Raw genomic sequence first — 23,268 nt, 5'->3', positions numbered from 1 at the left:
AATAATGTTTCAAACCTGGATGGAGGCTGAGTTCTCTGGTGTCATGTTGGAGAACCCTACGATGATAATTCTGGATGACTTCAACATCCACACAGAGGCTGTCATTGGGCAGGCGTGAGACTTCATGGCCTCCATGACAACCTTTGGGCTGTCGCAAATGGTAATTGATCCAACACATTGGGCAGACTACCCTTGACATGGTCTTTACCTCAAGTGATATGAGGGATGGAGTAGAGGTTACATGCACTCCCTTGCCATGGTTGGACCATTATCTGTCAAAGTTTGGAGTGGTAGCAGCAATTCCTCCCATAAGGGTGAGGGCCCATTTGGATGACCCACTCTCAGAGACTGGTGGAACCTGATGTATTCCTGCATGCTCTGGGGGGATTTTGCAAAAGAGAAAGCTGATGACCCCATCAATGTCCTGTTCTTGCTATGAAATGGCAAGATGAAATGGGATGGGAAGAAGACATGGGAAGATTACACAATCTCTCTTGAGCACCCTCTCTTGTGGAACCCAAGTGTGTTAGTATTTCATGCCTCTGATGCTGCAGATGAGATTGGTGTAAATCACATGCCTGTCAGGGAAGAGTGTGGGAACGGAAGACAGTCTTACCGTATCTCTTCCACTGTATTAGCTATTGTACTGTACTTTTGCTTTTACAGTACGTTTCCGAGCACAATTCAAACTGTTGGTGCTGACCTTTAAAGCCCTAAACGGCCTTGGTCCAGTATACCTGAAGGAGCGTCTCCACCCCCATCATTCAGTCCGGACACTGAGGTCCAGCACCGAGGGCCTATTGGCGGGTTCCCTTGATGCGAGAAGCCAAGTTACAGGGAACCAGGCAGAGAGCCTTCTTGGTAGTGGCACCCGCCCTGTGGAACGCCCTCCCATCAGATGTCAAAGAGAAGAACAACTACCAGACTTTTAGAAGACATCTGAAGGCAGCCCTGTTTAGGGAAGCTTTTAATGTTTAACAGACCATTGTATTTTAATATTTTATTGGAAGCCACCCAGAGTGGCTGGGGAATAAATAAAATATTATTATTATTATTATTATTATTATTATTATTATTATTATTACTACTTCTGCCTGTTCTTTTCTCAGAGCTGGAGAGGAAGGATGCCATGAATCCTTTGTCTGTATATAGTGTATAAATAAATACGTAGATTAGATCTACGATGTCTCACACTTCTTGCTGTGTCAAGCTAGAACAGGCATCCCCAAACTGCGGCCCTCCAGATGTTTTGGCCTACAACTCCCATGATCCATAGCTAAGAAGGCCAGTGGTCAGGGATGATGGGAATTGTAGTCCAAAACATCTGGAGGGCTGAAGTTTGGGGATGCCTGAGCTAGAAGATTAGTGTGCATATATCATCCTATATAATAAAGTGCAAGTGTCTCTGCGTCCAGTATTCCCTGTGTCCCTGGGTTTTCGCTACTGCGCATGTGCCCCACGGACACAGGGATTGGACGCACACACACACACACACTCTCCCCACCGATGAAGAGAACCAGAACCCAGTAAACGGGTCACTGGCAGCTTCTCCTCACGCCTCCTGCTTGAGAGCGGCTGCTGCTGCTGCGGGACAGCGAGATGCTCGACGGAGCCACTGGCCCTGCCGGCGCCGCCCTCTTCCTGCACCCCATTCTCTCGCCTCCTCAGTGCTCGGCCTCTTCAGCTGCTCGGTGGTCCGTCAGGGGAGCCTGGGGCCCTTGGCGCACATCCTGGGGCTTCCCCTCCGTTCCCGCCCGGCCGCCCGTTGTGCCCGCCTCTCCGGGCGGCGCGGCGTGAGGCGGCAGCGGCAGCCCCGGCTTCTCCTATAGCTGAGTGCCGGGGTTGTGATCCAGCCTTGCCGCTTCCGCGGCCGCTGCCGAGACATGCGCTCTAGCACCCGTTATTTTAACGGGCTTCAAGATACTAGTTTGATATATGTCGCTGAAATGCACTGGAGAAGAAGGGAAATACCTTTTCCAGAGCTGCACATACTGGAGGATGCTTGGAATTCGGGGGCTGCAGGGGCACCCCAGGGCATTTTCCAACAAAGTGGCTCCTTGGTATTTGGGGGAGCTTTGGGCTATGAAGCAAGCTGGACAAAGACCAGAGCATAAGTTGCATGAGTCTCGCACCAAAGCAGACTGAACATCGGTTAGTGCACATAATCGTGTCCACCATGTGCAGGGATCATTTATCTCTCCTGTGTTCTTCATTCAAACATTTGGGGGCCCTTAATTCACATGGAGAGTTCAGGGTCCTAGACCCTTCTAGCTTACACTGAAGCAATAAGAGAAATACTTTTAACTGCATATAAAATGGAGAAACTGAAATCTCCAAACAGTTTGGTATACTGTTTACATTGGCAGCAGCTTGGTCAGCATCTCTCTTCCTTGTTTCGTCAAAGCTACCCAATAATCTTTCTCTTCCTTTGGGGACCCACAGAGTTCTAGGATTCTTTCCAAGTGTCAATAAGCATTTTGATACATGCAATCCAACAGACCATTGGTGGAGAACCTATGACTTTCCAGTTATTGCTGGACTGCATCTCCAATCAGTCCTCACCTTTGACCATGCTGGCTGGGGCTGATGAAAGTTACAGTCCAACAACATCTGGAGGTTCACAAGTTGCCCATCCCTGTGGTAGATGTTATGTTTTTGGCCAAGTCCCTCACCAAAGCGGGTGAAATTAGCAGTCATGGAATAAGGGAACAGGACCTTTTATGAATTGGTAACTGGTTAAAAACAGAAGGTTGGAATCAATAGGAAAATGGGGTGTTGAGTTTGAAGGGGGAGCATTTTTTTCACCCTTCTAAATTTCCATGTAAAGCCAGAATTGGGGCCTTTGTGGATTGGATTGGTGGCCATGCAGCTTGCAAATGCATGGACGGTCTACTTGCGTATCACTGACACACAGATTCCAGTTCCCACTCAGGCAGCCCAGAGCGCACACAAATGAGGGCAGTGTGTAATTCAGGCAAGTAGTTTTAGAAGATTTAAATCAGTATTTTAAAAAGATTCACCATCTCAGCTGGAGGGTTTGGTTTGGGGCTTTCCTTTCGCGATTTCTATGAAACAATGTTCACACTGGTGCATTCATCCTGAGAGGAAAAGCTATTTGTTTGCAGGGCATACTCCCAGTTGTTAATACTTCCTGTGGTCTGGGTCTAAATATGCCTGAGTAAGAGCAACTACCGCAAAATGCATAAACAGGAGCTTCAGGACCATCAGTTTGTGGCTGGGGGAGTGAGGGTATGTGCAGAAATTTAACATCTCCGTAACGAACATTTCCACATGGATGGTAATTAAAAGATTTTATTGGAGCAGGACTGAGCAATGTTTAAATTAGATTGAGGCTTTTAATCAAGAAGGCTAATTTGAACAACATCAAACTCTAAAGAGTGGGAAAGGGAATGAACAGTTTCTGTCCTGCATCTCTTAGACCTGATACCTGCAACTGCTTTCTCCCTGATAACCCATCATGGCTGCCGGAAAATGGGGAACAGGTAGACCAAGCCAGTGGAGGGGCGATGATCTGGGAGACTTGGGGGAGGAAAACAAAATGACTGGGAAGGAGGAAGCAGCAGGGGACAGAAAGTGGGGTGGCACAGAAGTTAGGAAGGAGAGGGGCATGTTTACACACACACACATTGGATCCAGTAAAATTGAACTTTCATGTTTTTTCCCCCCAGAAGTTCATTCCCCAAATCTCCATCAGATCACAGATCACATTTGTCTCTTTTGATGGAGCTGTAAAAATAGCAGACCTTCTGCCTTCCAGCACTGTCATTTCTCAAAAATATCATTATGCATCCTTGTAACCACATCAAATCATGGGTCATTCCTGCCTTCACACATGTGTCCTATGATTTGTTGGCGGTTTTATTGTCCTGTGTAAAAAACCATGAAGATCCATGAGATCTATGCCATAGATCAGGCATCCCCAGATGTTTTGGCCTACAACTCCCATGATGCCTAGCTAACAGAACCAGTGGTCAGGGATGATGGGAATTGTAGTCCAAAACATCTGGAGGGCCGAAGTTTGGGGATGCCTGCCCTAGATCAATGTTTCTGTGGCTTTAAGCTCAATCAAAATTAAGCAAAACAGAATTAAGCACCCTCCATTAAGCCTGGTCCTTTCTTTGGGCAGAGTGAGGCAGCCTCCGCAGGCAGCTGATTTTGAGTGTCACGAGAAGCCAGCAAAAAGTTGTTTTTTTATTGTATATTTGTCTCCCAGGGAAAGGCATTTGTGAGATTTTTCTGGCGCAGATACCAACATAACTTGGCCAGTTTAGAGCACTCTAGACTGATTGCGTGGTGAGAATCATTTAGATTTTCACATCGGATATCTATCATTGTTTTGGCCAGCCCTGAGAACAATAGAACACAGTACAGAAAATAGCAGCACTAAAATAGCACTTTTAATGCAACCGGCAGGTTGTTAATAATGAAAAAAGCTTTCCAAACTGATGGACTACGTCAAAACGGCAAAGCTGAATGGAAAGCTCAGGAACCAGGAAGGCAAAAACTTTTTAAAAGAATTGGAAAAAAAATATAATTTACTTAGGAGACCACTGTAAACAGATGAAAACATTAGCAAGATTTTAATTTCACTTGTAATGTAACAAATACTATGGATAATATGGATGGATACAAAACATCTATATATATATAACTGCGTTCCACACTTTTCTCTGTAACCACTTGACTGATCGTCCTGAAATTTTGACAGAATGATCCAGGCCACTCCCCGAGCGTTGTTGGGGGCAAAAATCCCTCAAATCACACACCTGGGCAGGTACAGACTTCGATTTCCACCAAGTCAAACAGCGCCCTCAAGTGGAATTCCTCCCACAGTACACCTCCTCCCTTCCTGTGAAATCTAAGCCACACCCACAAACCAAATGACACCATCAACCAAGCAACTGAAACCACCAAGGCAGCCATTATCAGACAGACTAGGCCGCTTTCCAGACTAGGCCAAGTGGAGGTAGGGGCCTGTCGGGGGGGCGAATAGAGGACAGGGATATGTAATGGGTCAGAACAGGGTGGGGGGAGACATAGGGATGAAACCTGCCCTCTCCACAGTATCTCGCCTTGACTCAGGGGGACTCTGAGGCTCAGGGGGATCTGAAGGGCGGCTATTACCCTCCATTTCACAGACTAACGCACAGCAACGCATGCAGGGCCAGCTAGTAGATTATGAAATAAGATGTAGCTGAAAATGTTGACAATAGGAGGGGATGGGGGGAAGGCTCGAGATTCAGAGAAATCTCTTTATGCTGATATATATTTGGTATTGATATAAACTTATATTTGTTAAATCAAATAAAAATGATTTCAAAATAAATAAACAGCCATGCAGATAGTTTTTTAAAAAAATGAAAAAAGCTTGTTGATTTCTTTTTCTGAAAAGATCTTCAGTAGATGCCAAGAGACAAAAAGAAGGAAAGCTTGATGATTCTTCACCAGGAGGACATTCCACAGTCCCACCACTGAAAAGGCCCAGCGTCTTACAACTGTGCATGACATCTCACATAGCAATGGGACAGAAGGTAAGACTATTGATACCAACCATATAATACCAGCCCCTCAGCAAATACAGTATTTTTTAAAAAAATGGTGTCTAGGGTTCTTTATTCAAGGATGTGGAACCTCAGGCCTGGTGGCCAAATGTGGTCCTCTAGCCCTTTCTACCTGGTGCTCAGGATTCTTCCCAGGTCACTTCCACTCCTCAGACACACCCCTTATCCCCAGGCCACACACCCCTCAGCTGTTTTTGCCTGGTTGGAATGTGCCCTTGAACTCTGATGATGATCACAACTAATTTAGTAATTGCCTTCTAAACCGCCACCTGAAGGCGATTCACACAGAGGATAATTAGAAGCAGTTAAAAATACAAACAAACAAACCGCAGCATATACAGTGGAACCTTGAGTTATGGACATAATTCACCCCAGAGGCATGTCCGCAACTCGAAGCGTTTGCATCCAGAAGCCCCGCGTCTGCACGCACACACACGGCGTGATTTAGAGCTTCTGTGCATGCGCGAGCAGTGAAACCTGGAAGTAACCCATTCCAGTACTTCTGGGTTGCCGTGGGATGCAATACAAAAACACGCAACCTGAAGAGGACACATGTGAGGTATGACTGTACATTTTAAAACTGACAAAAACCACTGGGAAGAGTGTAGAGAGAAGAAATGCCAAGGTGTGTCTGCAACAGCACAATCGGACGTCTACATCTGCCCCGGCTGCAACAAAACATATCTTTCCCGTATTTGTCTCTACAGCCACAGCAGGTGCTGTAACTCTCCATTGGTTCGATTTGAAACTCTGTATGCATGTACTAAGAGGTAAAGAAGGAGACATGTGAATTGTTACCCCTGATCTTCCCTGCCTCTTCTTTCTTATCTTAAGTGACCCAGATCCCAATGGCTGCCAAGCTTTATGTTCTCATCAGCTGGCCAGACGGAAGCCGTGTTATCAACATTGAAAACATCAAGGAACCACGGAAGCCCTTCCACCTCTATGAGGCTGGGGAGCAAGTTTTGGCCCGATGCCCAGGCTTCAGTGGTCTGTATTGGGGAATTGTGGAAGGAATAAGCGGTAAGCAGAACTCACTATATAGCTACCTTATTGTACAAACAAACAATCAAAGTGTTAAGTAAATGGCATGCATTATTGTTGTCGAAATTTTGTATTAGGCAAAAGTTGATGACAGTTCTAAAGTACAGTGCCTGCAACCCTTGTGGAGGTGAAAAATGAATATTAAAACGCTTTTCTTCCAACAGAGCATAAATTTATCCTGGAGAAAAAGCTACAAGAAGATAAAGAACTCATGGACTTGTTGGGTAAGCAGAGTCCCTAAATGTGCTTTGTAAGTGCAGCAGGGGCTCAGGGCAGTCCAGTATTAAAATTTCAAAACATAATTCAAAAAGGATCTAAATTAGTATGGTTCCAAAACTTCCTTCTGCATTTTCCCTACCATTCTACACCAATAAATGAGAACAGATATTGCACTTGAAAATTGTATCAAAGGGGAGATATAATTATCGTGAAATGCTCATAGATGGGGAATCCCTCCCTTACTTCCGAGGTGGCCAAAAGACTTTTTTGGCTGTCCTTTATTTCATTCCACAAATCATCTGAGCAGTGATCTTCATTCTGCAGCCTCCCTGGGTGCCTGTACTTCCTTTAAATCCCATATTATTTTTGGCTGAGCTTCCCTAGAAACATGGGGAGATGGGGAGGCTGCATACCAAGTTCCTGACAGTATGAAGGGGAAGAGGAATAGATTAAGTTAACAACAACAACATTTATTATTTATAGCCCACCCATCTGGCCGGATTTCCTCAGCCACTCTGGGAGGCTCCCAACAGAATATTAAACAGAATAAAACTTCAAACATTAAAAACTTCCCTAAATAGGGACTTTAATGTGGACTTGCTGAATTTGCTGTTTTCAAAATGAATACCGGTATGTGAACTGAAACACATCCTTCAAAATTCAGTGCAATTCTCTGGCCAAGAAATGTGTACAAGCATGGCAGATACTTGGCTAAAATTTGCATATAAATACATATAGTAGTGAAAACAATGTGCAAAAATGCATTTAATGAGAGAAAATGGCTTTGCATAAATGTGTATATTAAGAGAAGCACACATTAAAATGTTGATTAATTTTCATGAGGACTTTTTTAAAAAAAATCACAAACTGATGTGGAGATATGGAGAACTAAATTTAAGATTGGGGAAAAATGAGAAACTGAGAAACTGGGAGTGTCACAGATGGGTGTTGGCTACTCCCGAGTAAGCACTCCACACATCCTCTGGATTTTCAGAGTTTTATCGTGCATGCTATATACAGTGGTGAGATGTTTCAAATCATGTCTGCCCTGCATGGGGCAGAAGCCCACAATGGCGTCTCGTGGGCTCTGACCCCCCTTTTAAGACTGGGCATCCAAACGCCCCTCCTCCTTGCTCTATGGGTCCTCCGTGGTCCCAAAACAGGCTCCTGAGGTGCCATTCTACTTACTCCCTCCTTTCCAGCCCCTGCTGAAGCTAGCTCCACCCCTGCTTCCCTTCTCCCAGCCTGGAGCTGAGCCTTCAGGACTCTGCAGAGCCCTGGGCCATTCTTAACCCTTCCTGTTCCTGGTTTTCCCTCCCAGACTTGCTGCTGCTCTCCCATCTGATGGAAGTAAGCAGAGTGGGCTGCTCTCTGCAAGCCCTCTCTCTTACATCCACCCCCCCTCCAGGCTCCCCCCTCCCCCCTTTCTGAGGCCTGGGTTGCCTGGTCTGATGTCTGTAAAGAGGGCTGGAAGCCTGGCAGGTCTTTCTCCTTTGCTGTAGTGTGTGTAAAATCCTGTTCCCAGTCGGTGCTGGGTGGCTAGTCCGTGTAGTTCCCTCCGTTGTCATCCTCCTCCTCCCTCTGGACAATTGCTTCCGATTCCCGGAGGGCTCCTTGGGTCTGCGTCTCCCAAGCTCCCCACCTGGGATCGTCCTCCCCCTCTGTGTCCCCTGTGCTACTGACATGTGGTGGTTCGGATCTGTGGGAGAAAGGAGCGTGCAGTTCCAGTGTGCGGCCCTCCCCTTGCATGCGTAGGTGCCTCCGCGTTTTGGGAAGCAGGAGTGTCCTGCCTAGCCATCAGACATTCTAACCCCCTCCTCCCCCCATCGGGAGCCCGGGCTCGCTGTGGCACTGTGGGCCCCCTCCTCTTCCCTTCTTTCTGGAACCTCTTGCCTGCCTTCTCCCTCCACCCTTCTGTCTGGTGTCTCTTGTGTGATTTCCGCCCCTCCCTCCTGTCAGCGTCTTGTGTTGGATGAGTGTTACGTCCTCTGAACCTTGGGCTTTCCATAAAGCGTGAGAGCAAAGACCTGTGACCCACGGGATGGACGTTTCTCGCTGTAGGTACTTCCCCCCTGAAGGTAACAGGGTTGATCTGTGTCAGAACCTTGAAGGGCCCCAGCCTTCTGGGTGCCAGCTTCTTCCCCCTTCCCCCCATGGGAAGGCCTTCTGACCACAGCCATACCCTGTCCCCTCCCTGGAAAACCTTCTCCAGTACCCTGTGATGGTCTGCCCCCTCCTTGTAAGCCTCATTGCCCCTTGCCACGTCTCCATCCAGTTGTTGGGGTACTGTCTCCCTCCTCTCACCCCATGCCTCAATAGGTGGTCCCCCAATCTCCCCCTCCCCCTGCTCTGGGAAGGCTCTGGGGTTTCGCCCAAGATTGGCCTTACTGGGTGTGAGCCTCGTGAAGACGTGTACTGCATGCCCCTCCGTGGGGTTGTCATGATATTGCTTGAGAATCTTCCCTCTGAGGGAGTTTTGGGGCATATACAAGGCTCCATTGCTAAAGAGTAACCCCTCTTTCTCTGCAAGCCCTTCCCCTACCCCCTCTCCCTCCCTCAAGTCCCTCCGTATGTTCTGGGTAAAAGTGTCCTCTTTGGTGACTTTGCTCAGTTCCTCTTCCTTCATCCCCGTCTCTGAGGATTCGGCTTCTTTCATTTTCACGATGGCCACAGTGGCTGCACGCTCTCGGTGTTCTCCTCCTTTCCTGCAGTGCTCCTTGTCGTCTGCATCTCCAAAGGTGAGATCTCCCTGGCACTGGCTGCCCACAGGGTCATTGTCCATTAAGTCAAAAGCTAGCACTTCTGAGTGCTTGTTCACTGTCATCTTCCGAGAGGGGGTCTGTTGCGTGACCTCACCCTCCTGCAATTCTCGGCCGCCTATGGTCAAGACGCTCATGGGCAGCTCCCTTGGGAGAATGGGAATCTGATTCTGCTTAGCCAAGTCCACCGATAGGAAATCGTTGCTGCTGCCCCTGCGGAGAAGCCCGACTGTCTCCTGGGTCTGGCCTCTTGGCAGCTGCAGACTCACTTCCATCTCTTTGTCGTGCTGTGGGGTGTTACAGGAGGGCTCAGTTGTTGGTGCTCCACCTGGCCCCTCCCCTCCTGATCTGGCATCCAGGCTTGTGTCTGTGCCTGCCTGCTCTCGCCATTCCTTCCTCTGGGGGCAGTGTTCCACCAAGTGGCTGGGTGCATTGTAAAGGCATCTCCCGCCTTTCTCTTCCCTCTGTTTTCCCGCGTCAGCGTTTGAAAGTACCCGCGCGCGGGCTTTGTCCCTCTGCATCACATCTGGCTGGAGGGGTCTGTGCTGGGCTGCAGCTGCCTCCCCGGGACTGTATGGGAACTTGTGGCCGCTGCCTTTCCCCTCCGTCTGTCCCCTCTGCCCGGACTCGCCTCTCAGCCTCCTGCACTTCCACGCCACCATGCCTCTCAGCCTTAGAGCCAGCTTGTGCTGAGGGTCGCCCTACAAAGTGCTGGCCCGTGGCGGCAATCAGCTCCTCAGCCCTCCCGAGTGTCCTCTCTGCTTGTCCAGCCTCCGCTCCTCCGGCTTGGCTGTGTTCAGAGCTGCTCGGTTCACTAAGCCTGGCTTCCCCTGTGCCCGGGTGCCTACCTGGTGCTTGAGCCGTTCCATAGTTGCAGGGTGCTGGCTGCAGCTTGCTCTCTGCTGCTCCCCTCACGCATGCCAATCCTCCCTTGGCATCTCTCTCTTCCGCTTTAGATGCTGCCAACTTCATGCCGGCTGCTACATTCGCAGCCCTCTCCCCTCGGGGTAGCCATCAAAAGATTGTGGGCTTGCTGTCACAGATGGGTGTTGGCTACTCCCGAGTAAGCACTCCACACATCCTCTGGATTTTCAGAGTTTTATTGTGCATGCTATATACAGTGGTGAGATGTCTCAAATCATGTCTGCTCTGCATGGGGCAGAAGCCCACAATGGCGTCTCGTGGGCTCTGACCCCCCTTTTAAGACTGGGCACCAAACGCCCCTCCTCCTTGCTCTATGGGTCCTCCGTGGTCCCAAAACAGGCTCCTGAGGTGCCGTTCTACCTACTCCCTCCTTTCCAGCCCCTGCTGAAGCTAGCTCCACCCCTGCTTCCCTTCTCCCAGCCTGGAGCTGAGCCTTCAGGACTCTGCAGAGCCCTGGGCCATTCTTAACCCTTCCTGTTCCTGGTTTTCCCTCCCAGACTTGCTGCTGCTCTCCCATCTGATGGAAGTAAGCAGAGTGGGCTGCTCTCTGCAAGCCCTCTCTCTTACAGGGAGAAACTAAAACTGGCATCTCTACCTGACAGCTGTGAATTGTTGTTTTTAAAAGAGGAAGTCTGTTTCCTTAGAAGAAAAATCAGCAAGCACATAAATGTCAGACACTTGTTACCCAGCCTTCCCACTTTCCTATAACTGAGATGAAGTTCTGGGGAAGATAACTCTTCCTTTGGCTTCTTTTTTATATCAGGAAGTGTGGGCAGCTAGGGAGGCTGCAGAGCTCTAGAGAAATGTCTAATGGAAAGAAAAACACACACACACAAGCACATAGTGCAATGGACAGAGTGTTGGACTAGGGCCTAGGAGACCGTGGTACTGGTTTCCACTCAGTCATGAAGCTCACTGGGTGACCTTGGGACAGACACTGTCTCTCAGCTTAACCAACCTCACAGGTTTGTTGCAAGGATAAAATGGGGAGCGAAAGAATCAAATGTAATAACCAATCAATGTTCTTCCTGGCCCCTCTCACACATGCTGCTCTGTACTTGTGGAATGCTTGCAGGGCAGCTGGACCTGCTGCTGCCAGTCTGCAATGACAATATTTAGCGAGATCAACCAATGCTCTGACTCAGTGTAAGATACCATCCTACATTCCTAAGAAGTTTAGGTAGCAGATGCTGTAAAAGTTCCCTTTTCAAGTTCCTTGAAGGCCACTGCCAGTCACAGTAGATGACAATGTGGGACTAGACCAGGCATCCCCAAACTGCTGCCCTCCAGATATTTTGGCCTACAACTCCCATGATCCCTAGCTAACAGGACCAGTGGTCAGGGATGATGGGGATTGTAATCCAAAACATCTAGAGGGCCAAAGTTTGGGGATGCCTGAACTAGATAGACTAGTCTTTATAAGGGAATTCTCAATATGGAATACTCTAATCATGTGATACAGTGTTTGGCCAACAAATCTGTACAAGCAAGAATAACACACACAGTGTGATTGTTTGATGCACTTTTCCTGATTTCAGATGATCAGACAGCAATGCAGAATTTGGGGCCACCACAGCCAAAGAGGTCAAGAAAGTCCTTTCCCAAGTGGAACCCAGGGAATGGTTTGAAGAAATGCCCCAGTGAGAAAGATGTCAAGACCACTGTGGAAGAGGAAGAGCTTGATCTCCAGCAAGATCCTGCAACCTCTTCTGGCCTTAGAGAGGTGCACACCTTGGGTGTCATGATGAGGTCCCATTCCTCTGAGCCAACCAATCCTCGCTCTTCTAGTCCCTTTCATGCATCACCTCCTTTCCTAACAATATCTTCTGCTGGGGCATTCCCAAGAGGGGCAACAAGGCCCAACCATGCAACCAAAGGTAAAACATCTGTTATGATCAAAGAATGGAATTGTCAGGGGTTTCTTGTGACTACTCTCGAGTAACGACGCTCCTCAGGTTACTTTTCCATAACGTGTTTATTGGTGCTGAAACATGTCTCCTCAGTCCGATGCAGAATCCGGAAGTGCCCCTCGGCGCGAACGCCCCCAACATAAAAGGCGCGGGACACTGAATCTCTTTCCTTTTCTCCTCCTTCGTAATTCCGGAACCGGCGGAAAGGGTCTGCGTTCCATGCTTTCCCTCTCCCCCTCTCCCCCTGTTCCCCTTCTCTCTCCTCCCGTCTGTGGAGTCTGGGCTCTTTCATCCTGCCTGAGCCCTGGCACTCTCTCTCCGTGTCCTGACTTCCCTCCCCGGAGTCTGTATTTCCTTCGCTACTCTGTGAGGAGCTACTCTTGATGATGAGGGGGGTACTCTGTACTCCCTCCCCCTTACAGGAATGAAGGTGCAACAGGTGTACAGCAAATGTGAGATAATTACACTCATTTGTATTCCCAGCATACGAGCCTGCTAATTCATATGCCATGTTTTGTGAGTTGTGGGAAATTGCAGTCAAACATAACTATTCACGAATGCTAGTTAGTGCATGAAGGAGGTAAGGCAGCGGTCAGCAAACTTTTTCAGCAGGAGGCTGGTCCACTGTCCCTCAGACCTTGTGGGGGGGCGGACTATATTTTTTGGGGAAAAGAGAATGAATTCCTATGCCCCACAAATTACCCAGAGATGCATTTTAAATAAAAGGGTACATTCTACTCATGTAAAAACATGCTGATTCCCAGACCGTCCGCGGGCTGGATTTAGAAGGCGATTGGGCCAGATCCAGCCCCCGGGCCTTAGTTTGCCTACCCATGAGCTAAAGCAATAGAGGTAGAGCTCAGCTAGGTCACTCCCCCTTTTCTCCAATAAGGGAGGAAGTGAAGACTTCTTCCTGTTCCCTCTCAACCCCTACCATGTAACTGATCAAGGAATACGTGCTCCAAGCTTAGAGCATGTGTTTGAAGCTACCCTAGTGGCCAAAATTGTGGAAACCTTTTGGGAAAAGTTTATTTCTGTGGTTTGATGGCTCGTAACAGCTGATTGGCTCTCTAAACACTCATGCTCATTGGCTACATTCAAATGAAGGAAAGCTACTGCATATCACTCTACGCACGTTGTGCTTCCTTTTTTTGTTATTTGGCTATAACTTTTGATAGAATACAGATAATTGAAGAAACTTTGTTGCATTACATTCTTCAATAAATTATCTTTCCGTTGGTTTACAATTTTATGGTATTACTCAAGATAAAGTCGTGTTATGAGCCATCAAACCTCAGAAATACACTTTTCCCAAAAGGTTTCCACAAGAGTATTCTGCCTGTGTTTTCCTTGCTGCTGCTTGGATAAATTCATGAATCTGGCTTTTGGCATGCTTTGTACGTGAAGCATTTTAAACTTACTTCGCAGCCTGGTCTGTTCATTTTAAGCGGGTTAGAAGAAAAGGATCGCTCTTTGCAAGTGGACTGACTGGGATAAAAAGATTTAACAGCCTACATTCCTAACACTTCACAGTGCTGCTTAGCTTTTATGTGTTTAAACTCTGCTACTGGAGGCTCTCTCCTGCTGGAGAGTTCGCCCCACACGCATGGGTCAGAAGGATCATATATTTTCCTCCCACATGAGTTGCATACAGGATTTTCTCCCATGCAAGGGCTTCCTTCCCCAATGTGAAGGAGGAAACCCAACCCTCCATTGAAATGACTGATAAATTGTGGATTTGAGGGGCTTCCTGTGAGCATAGAAGCATGTATGAGGTTTCTGATCATGAAGATGCGTTTATCATTATTGAATTACATTTGGAGCTGATTCAATAGTAACATTAGACTGGATCTTCTCCTCTGTCAAAGAAATCAGTCAAAATGGGTACCTAAAGGCTGTCGAATCCTTAGAAGACCATCATTTTAATGTGGTGTTCATAAATGTATTGGTTGCACTTAGAACAACAAAGGAGTTTTCATCTGCTGTGTTTAATTTTACATAATCTTTCCTTATCCTATCTTCTTTTTTAGATTACACTAACATAGCAACTAGGAGGAGGTCTGATGATCTTCTGTCCCAATGTCAGAAACATATGTTCATAAACAGGTAATGCATCTCCCCTCCCAACCCCCAAATTGTACAAATGTGTATTGGGATCAAACATTTTCATTTTCATTAGGAGTATGGGTTGGGGAGAAGTTCAATTAGTCTCACATTTAAAGGCCAACCTATGTAATCCACACTTTCTGAAACTATACGCAGACCAAACACAGCCATCCTTTGAAATTTGCACTTCTCTGAATTTTGCAATGCAGTTCTCCACAAGTACAAAAATGCATATACTAGGGTAAAGTGTACCTAACAATGCATATATTAATGAAAGAACACAGAAATGCATTGTATAAAGGAAAACTGCTTTGAAGAAATATATCTATTAGGCAAAATTTGCAAAGAAATGGGCATTAACCGAGGAGAAATGAGAAATGAGAATCCGAAACAGACAGATTCACCCATCCCTAATTAGGAGTGCAATTCAAAATGTGTTAAGAGGATTTTAAGTTGAGCAGGGAATGTGCATAATCACCAGCCATTGTGCACATTCACCAGCCATCGTGGAGAATGTGCACATAATCCTTCCATGGAGAGGTAATTGTGCACATTTCCTGGTCAATATACACAATCTCAAACAGGCCTTGGAGGATGTGAAAATGGTGAATGAATTTTGGTTACACTTGGGAGAAGAAGATGGTTAAAGAATATTTTGCTCAGCTAGAGATGAAAGCAGGTGAGCTGCGTAATGTGCGGGAGGGTTGTGCTAAGACACAGGTGGGGAACCTCAGACCCAGAAGCTGAAAGTGGCCCTGGCAGCCACTCTGTTTGGCCCTTGAGAGTTTCCCTAGGCCCCACACCCTTCCCAGGCCACATACCCTTCTGACTCTGTTATACACCCTCCTTGGGTGTTTCTGACTGCTTGTATTGTATTAATAGAATCTGATATAATCTCTCGTGCATAACAAAAAATGGGGGGGATACATTTCCTTTTTTAAAAAAATTAATTTTTATTGAATTTTATAGAAAGAAAGGAATCACATCCATATAATTGTACATTGTTATAACATCCATTTTTTAAAAAGACAAAAATGAAAAAGAAAAAAAACAGCATCATATACGTTCCATTTTTTTCTCATTTTAGTAGGGAACTTCCCCGAGTCCCCCTTCTAACGGTTCATAACATTCTTGGCAAGTTCTACATCTTATTTTCCAAACCTAATTACAATTACAACATCCTTTTCTCAATTTTACAACTCATTATAATATTCTAACCTATTCTCAATTCTATCTCACTTAATTTCTTAACCTGCAACTTCACAATTGCTTATAATTCTCCTCATACATCAATTCTACGATTTTTTTTATAATAAATTCTAAATTTCTTCCATTCCTCTTCCACCTTCTCCTCTCCCCGGCCATGTAGTCTTCCGGTCAGATCAGCAAGTTCCATATAGTCCAACATCTTCATTTGCCATTCCTCCACTGTAGGTATCTTCTGTGTCTTCCAATACTTTGCTAGCAATATTCTGGCCACAGTTGTGGCATATAAAAACAAATTTACATCTTTCATAGGCAATTCCTTTCCTACTATGCCCAATAGAAAAGATTCTGGTTTCTTAATAAAAGTGTTTTCCAGCACTTTTTTCAACTCATTATAAATCTTTTCCCAGAAATCCTTAACTAGTGGGCAAGTCCACCACATTGGCTTTTCTGCCCAAGTTTGCCTCCAGTTGCACCCATCACTGTCAGGACTTCACACACACAAAATGAAACAAAACCATATAATCTTCTCTTGGTCTAAAGATAGTGGGTTGTTGTTGTTTTTAATGAACTCTGGAGTCACTTGTTTCAGCTATTGTTGGTCTGTCTGTTCTTCTAGCTGTGGCAAGTCAAAGGACACCAATTCCCTGGAAATGGATGGCTTTGAGGTGGCTCAGAAAGTCTTCAGTGCTTGTGAAATGGAAAGGTAATCTGGCAGAGAAGAGACCCATCTGCCCCTAATTGCATTTCTAGCATCTTGCAGGAATATAATGGGATATAGATTAGACATGCCTGGAAACCTAATAGCAATTTTCAGGCCCACAAAATCACCTGGCTTTTCCATTGGGTGGATTCTAGCTGGAGTGTCGAGCATTGTTAGTGGTGGCAGAGAAATGAAATATTTCAGAATCACATATCAGCCACTTACCAGGTGGATTTCTAACCCAAACGCTATTGTTTTCCTTCTGATTAGGCTAGGACTACATAGGGCAGTTCCAACAGTGGACTGTGACACCCCTATGTTTAATTCTTCATAACGCTTAGGCCAGGGTTGAGTAACCCTTTTCAGTCTCAGGATCAAATCCTCAGCAATTTCTCACAACATTCAGAACTGCTGTGCTGAAGTACAGGATGAAAAAGTCAACCAGGGGTCACACACCAGTAATGAAAGGTTTGAGAGAAAAATGTCAGCAGCTGAAATTTTCCTCATAATTGTATTTCCAAATTAGAACAGACTTGCCCAGTTTAATTTGTCCCCGGCCACACAGCTGTAAAGGTGCAATGTGCCATTTGCTTTCTTCCTATCCCTGTACTTTTGCTGCAAGCTGCTCCTGTTAGAAGAGAACAAATCTCTTCAGCAAGGAAATTACAAGAAATGTCTCATGTTCCTTCCATCTGATTGCTTAGTAGCAGCGAGTGTGACTAAGTATCGTTCACAACAGCAGCACCTTCATATCTGCCTAATTACCCAGAGAAGGTTGCCACCTCATTTTGTTTCCTAACTTTCTTTATATTGCATAATTTACTTATTTATTTCATTAAATTTATACACTGCTTGATTATAAAGAAACCTCAAAGAGGTTTACAAAAAGATAAAAAACAAAAATCAATTTAAAAAATCACAACCATACTTTTAAACAGAAGCAAAATACCAAAACAGAATAAAATGACCTCAACTTTCTAAGCATCTGGGTAGGCTTGTCTAAAGAAGAATGTTTTTATCAGGCACAGAAAAGAGTACAGTGAAGGTGAATGCTTGATCTCAATAGGCAGGGAGTTCCAACATGCAGGTGATGCCACATTAAATGACTCAGTTTTTATACATGAGGAATGGGTATTATGTAGTGGTGTCAATTCCGTTTATTAAAGTGGACGATATATAATTGACTCCCTCCTTTTTGTTAATGAAAGCTAAGACTCTAGACCTCCAGCTGGAGGTGTCAGGGGGGAGGGAATGAATGTGAAGATGAACTAGAAAGTGTTCAAAATTCTACCCCAACATGAACTCCCTTCACCTTTACTTCACCTGACAATTATGGGGACTACTTCCAGGAGTAGCTCTGAGGTTTTCGCACTACATCCAACTGAACTAGTTCATTTCAGAAATCTAGAGGGCACAAGGTTCAGTAAAGCTGACTTAGATGGCTTGACAAAAAGAGAAAGAGAGAGAGATGTTTTTGGACAATGGATCTGTCCATAGCTATTAGTGATGACAACTGAATGGAACCTCCTTTAGAAGCAGAATGTCACACTGCATACCAGGTGCTGAGGACTGGAGACAAAGAATAAGAAAAGGTTGTCATGATCATTCTCTGTCTGTGATTGTCCAGGACATCTGGTTAACTGATGTTCTAAAGAGAGTGCTAGACTGGAGGTCCTTGATCTGATTCATCAAGGCAGTTCTTAAGTGCTGTTTGTTGCTATCGCTGCTATTATTCTGATTTATTACCCACCCATTACCCCAAGGTCACAGGTGCGACACAACCACTTGAAACACAACATTAAAAACAAATTACAATCACTAGAATAGGATGGGTGGTGAAAATATACACCTCAAGTGTCAAAGGCCAGGGTAAAGATGTGAAAACTGTATAGTGAAGGTGCCATGCACCTTCTTCTCCATGGAGAAGGAGTTCCACAACTTAGAGGCTGCCACAGAATATGCCCTCTCTTGGGCCACCACCACCCCAAGATTGTGACGGTAGTGCAACCTTACCTTCCAAGTTCCGGACTGCAGAATCCGGGACCGGCAGCCATTTGACACCGGAAGTTGCGTTGATGTAACTTCCGGTGTTGCTTTGCCCTTCTATGGGCACCAAAAATGGCCGCCGCCAGCTTCGAAAGTCGCTTGTACGCATGTCAGGAAGTGAGCCGACGCAACTTCCGGTGTCGCTCCGCCCATCTATGGGCACCAAAAATGGCCGCCGCCAACACCGGAAGTCGTGTCTATGCACTTCCAGACATGCGTAGATGCGACTTTTGAAGCTGGCGGCGGCCATTTTGGGTGCCCATAGAAGGGCAAAAAGGAAAGAAAAAAAATGGTCACCGGCAGGAGAAAATAACGGAGAAAAACGGGAGACGAAGTGATACGGGGGACCACTGGGAAAAGGTAAGTAAAAAAGGGGTTTTCCCGGGGGAAACGGGGTACTTGGCAGCTATGAGTGGAACAACCAAGAGGCCCCTTCTGCTGATCTCAACACCTGAGAGGATCTGTTGGAAAGGAGGCAGTCTTTCATGCATTTGGGTCCTACATCGTTTAGGGTTTTGAAAACTAATGTGAACACCTTGAGTTAGGACAAGAGAAGAATATGGAGGGTTGAAGGCAGCAGATGAGAGCCCCTTGAGCTGCTCCCGGAAATGAACTGGCAAGGTTCATTTCACCAAGGTTGTTACATAGGTGCTGAGATATTGAGTGCATGGAAGAGTAGCTCTGGACATTCTAATGCACAAACCAGCAGTCTAATTTACACAAATCGACAGCAAAACTTTTTAAAAAGCCATGAGAGGGGGAAGCAGCACTGAGACAGCAGAGGACCCCTCTGAAGCTGCTGCTTGCTTTGGATAGGAAGCTTCACTCCTGGTGCGAATAGCACATGCGGAGGCGATAGCAAGCAAAGGCTACCCTACATTAGATTACAGTACTGTCATCACAAATCCAGTTCTGACTTAAGGACATGCAAAGAAAGATGCTAGATCAGGCCAAAGGCCCATCTGGTCCTATATCCTGCTTCCCATAGTGGAGAACCAGCTGGGAAGCACAGAAGCAGGACATGAGGGCAACAGCCCTCTCTCAATGTTGTTCCCCAGGGCCAGATATTCAAAAGCAGGCTGTCTCTGACCCGGGAGGAAGACAGATTGCAAGGAAGTGGTCACAGGGTCCTTCTGAACTGGGTGGCTGTATTCTGAAACATTGCACTGATGCAATAAAAGCACATCCATGGTGGATTTCTACTGGACAATCCACATATCATTATGCTTTATTAGCTGTTCTGCAGGCGATATATAAATGCAATGAACAAATAAATAAATGCTATATACATTACTGCTGTCTAGGAAGGCACTATAGCACAACGAAAGTGGGTGGTGGTGGGGAATACCCCTGGAACCTTTGGATGATTAAAAAGCTACAGGATTTCAGCAGGAAGGTATAGGACATGCAGCAACTGGAAACAAGGTGGTATGTCTACCCTGGACGTTTTGTGGGTGCAAACCATATTGAAAGTGAGATTGTGTATAACTGTCCCAATACCATAATGAGCACAGATAATCATGAATGCACAATGAACAGGATGTCTGGAGGGGCCCGTTGATAGTCTCATCATCCATGAATTTGTCTGCCTTCCTATCCCCTCCCCCCTTTTAAACCCATCCATGTTGTTGCTTGACTCCTCTAGGGAAGAAAAGATCGAGCAACTTGAACAAATGGTCCTCAGCCTCCAGAGAGAAGTCCTCTCCTTGAAGCGGAAAGTGCAGTACCTGGAAGCCTCCTCCTTTAAGGAGCAAGAGCCCACACGCCATCCTTGCGAGGCATCCGAACTCTTCAATGGGTACACCAGGGGGCAACTCAAAGAGGCCATCCGGTTTGACCAGAAGATCAGCACCGCTTGCAAAACACTCCTCTACAAGCTCTTCAGTTCTGACTATATACAGAGCCATTCCATCACGGGGAGGCGGGGGAACACCTTCCGGGAGGCTAAGCCCATGATGGACGAGAGGTGCATCAAAATCATCAGGGTCTTGCTGAAGCAGAAGTTTGGGGACCATCTGAGCGACACAGTGATCACAGAGAAGATCCAAAACGTGCAGAAAGCTCTGAGGCAGAAATTCAAGATGGAATGTCTCTGAGATGGGGGTTCCCTATGTGCTGTGTTATCACAGCGTTGATTGGGGCCTTGGAGATGAAAGACGCCTACTGTTGACACCCCAAACCTTTGCTGTCTGATCTTGAAAGCCTTTCTGAAGCTGAAGCTGCTACCATACTGTCATTGGGAATACAGATCTATTGCTTACCCTACGCAGATCTAGAAGTGGAGCTAAGAGCTGTGAAGCAGACAGTTTGCCATACGCACCAGCTCATAAACTGATTTCCATATGCTAGGAGACAGATGAGATGTTAGGAAGCAGGACACCATGTGAAGCTCAGCTGGTCATAAAGTGATATCCACATGCTAGGAGCCAGATGAGACTGGAACCTCTTATAGAACAGCAATACAGTCCCAAACAATCTTTTCTAGGAATAAGGTCCATTGAACTCAGTGGGTCTTCTGAGTGGATAGGCATAGGGTTATGCTTTCATTGATTATAGGATTGCATTGTTTTTGTTTGCTACCAAATTAGCATTCTGCCCTTCTCACTTTGAAATTTTGTGTGTCTTTTGCGCTCTCGCTCTCGCTCGCTCTCTTTATTGCCTTCTCCATATTAAATGGCTCATAAATTTTCTATTTTATGTTGTTTTTTCAGTGTGTGTATGCAAAATAAGAGCCCATTTATTATGGAGGCCTCAAAGAGCAATACAGGTGTTTTTTTTAAAAAAAAATACCATCAGTACAGCCTGTTCAGTGATTTTTATTTCTTTTTCTCCCCGTAGGAGCAAATGGCAGCCATTCATTTATATGGCAGGAAGTATAGAGGTGCACACAGAAAGGGCAATGGGTGGGGCTGGATGTGCTCCTTAGCTTTGGAGAGATGCAGTACTTGGGATGAAGAACAGAGCTATCTCTGCACTTGTGTCGTTAGGGGTTTTAAAATTGCGTGTATATCCACTCTCTTCCTCTAAGGAGCTCTCCCTCTCCCCATTTAACCCCCACAAGAACCGTGTGAGCTAAGTTAGGTTGCGAGGCAGCGACTGGCCCAAAGTCACCCAGTGAACTTTATGCCCAAGTGGGGATTTGAACCCTGGCCTCCTAGGTCTTAGTCCGACACTCTAATTGCTACACCCCACTAGCTCCCTGGTTGCGGCAGGGAGTGGAAAACCTTAGCCCTGAAGGTCAAATGTGACCCTGCAGGCAGCAGTGTAGCATGAGATCATGGTGCCTGGGGTGGGTGCAAGCACACCAGAGGGTAGGATACAGAGCGTAGAGGGTGAAGGATCCAGCTGCTGCGGCACCCCAGCCCTCGCAGCTCAGGAAGCAATACAGCCTCCACTCTGACCCCTACCCCTGTTGTCCAATAGGATTCGATGGGAGCCACTGAGAACTGACTCAGCCCTTATCTGCATGCATTTGCATCTGCAGATATCCATTCCTGAGTCCTTCTGGTGAGCTTCTTGTGGACAAAGACATCTTGGGCTTTGAAAACATGACAAAGAGAGGGAAAGTGGTGAAGGAGACAGAGACTGGGGCTAGTCTAAATGTTAATTTACAGAGCTGAGAGTGACGCAGGAGAAGTGGGGGGAAGAGAGCAGGGCCAAGCTCCAGACAAACAGAATTGAGCCTCGGAAGGTGCTGGAAAACATTATTTATATTCTAGGGCCCTCCAGTTAGCGTAATGCATTTCAAGTGCCAAATCACCTTCTCCGGAAGCAACTAGAGAACACTTCAAAAAGATGTAATTTGATGGAAATTTATGCCATGACACTATTTTAAAAAATAAAGGTGTTCTTGCACAACTACGTTGTGCCTTTTGCATCAGCGCTGGGGAACCTATGGCCCTCCAGATGATGTTCAGCTCCAGCTCCCATCAGCCCAAGTCAGCATGGCCAATGGTCAGGGATGATGTGAGTCCAGCAACATCTGGAAGGCCACATGAGGCTCCCCCAACCTGGTGCCCTTCAGCTTTTATGGCACTACAGCCTCCATCAGCCCCAGCCAGCATGGCATGTGTACATTAAATACATTATTATTTATTAAATTTATACAGTTCCCTTCATCCGAGGATCACAGGGCAGTTTACAATATAGAATCATAGAATTGTAGAGTTGGAAGGGACCATGAGGGCCATCTAGTCCAACCCCCTGCATTGCAGGAATCTTTCCCTCAACATGGGGCTCAAGCCCACAACCCCGAGAATAAGAATAAAATACATAAAATAAAGTAAGAGTCTCATGCTTTACTGACAGAATACATTCTTTTTGTCTTATTCACTCTATATCTATTTTGTAGGCAGAGATTGATGGGTGGAAAGGAAGTAAGAAGACGTCATCTTCCATTCTGCCCTGTGTTTATCACATGCAGGACTGTTCCTATACCATCACGATTTGTCTTCTGCCGAAACGTACAACATTTGCCTCACTGTGCTGTGGTGAAATTACACAACTCAGCGTAATTAGTTTCATAAATTATACTTTCACATTGTGTTATTCCACCCCATTCATTTCCATGCAAAGGAAACACAATGTAAAAAGGGGAAGATATAATCAATTGCATCATCATTTGCGGGCTGAAAGCAGCAGCATGTGAACACCAATTGTGGAATGATCTACTGGATTAATTTCAGTCCTGGACATGGGATGACTAAGGGGGCATCGTCAATTTCTGCTCCCATTTCCATTGGAAGTTCCCACCTCCCTAACACGCAAAA

The 23,268-nt window shown here is 46.1% G+C and overlaps 1 protein-coding gene across 1 annotated transcript; it reads left to right on the top strand.

The window, feature by feature from the left end:
* The first annotated feature begins 6,425 nt into the window (after positions 1–6,425).
* LOC148685178 (uncharacterized) lies at positions 6,426–22,755 on the top strand. Its single transcript, XM_088673590.1, has 6 exons — positions 6,426–6,605; positions 6,791–6,850; positions 12,067–12,405; positions 14,469–14,544; positions 16,370–16,456; positions 20,145–22,755. Exons 1-6 carry the CDS (start codon positions 6,431–6,433, stop codon positions 20,593–20,595), a joined length of 1,188 nt encoding a protein of 395 aa, XP_088529716.1. The 5' UTR covers positions 6,426–6,430; the 3' UTR covers positions 20,596–22,755.
* The last annotated feature ends 513 nt before the right edge of the window (positions 22,756–23,268 follow it).

Source organism: Zootoca vivipara, chromosome 7 (genome assembly GCF_965207765.1).
Source record: "Zootoca vivipara chromosome 7, rZooViv2.hap1.1, whole genome shotgun sequence".
In the NCBI taxonomy this organism is placed as follows: domain Eukaryota; kingdom Metazoa; phylum Chordata; class Lepidosauria; order Squamata; family Lacertidae; genus Zootoca; species Zootoca vivipara.
Note: the sequence above shows the minus strand (reverse complement) of the source record. Positions and strands in the feature narration are given on the sequence as shown.

Bases quoted from the DNA above. Each gene is read 5' to 3' on its own strand.
- LOC148685178 (XM_088673590.1), top strand. From the start codon at position 6,431: ATGGCTGCCAAGCTTTATGTTCTCATCAGCTGGCCAGACGGAAGCCGT. The intron at 6,851-12,066 runs GTAAGCAGAGTC...TCCTGATTTCAG, and splicing joins AGAACTCATGGACTTGTTGG to ATGATCAGACAGCAATGCAG. The intron at 14,545-16,369 runs GTAATGCATCTC...CTGTTCTTCTAG, and splicing joins AAACATATGTTCATAAACAG to CTGTGGCAAGTCAAAGGACA.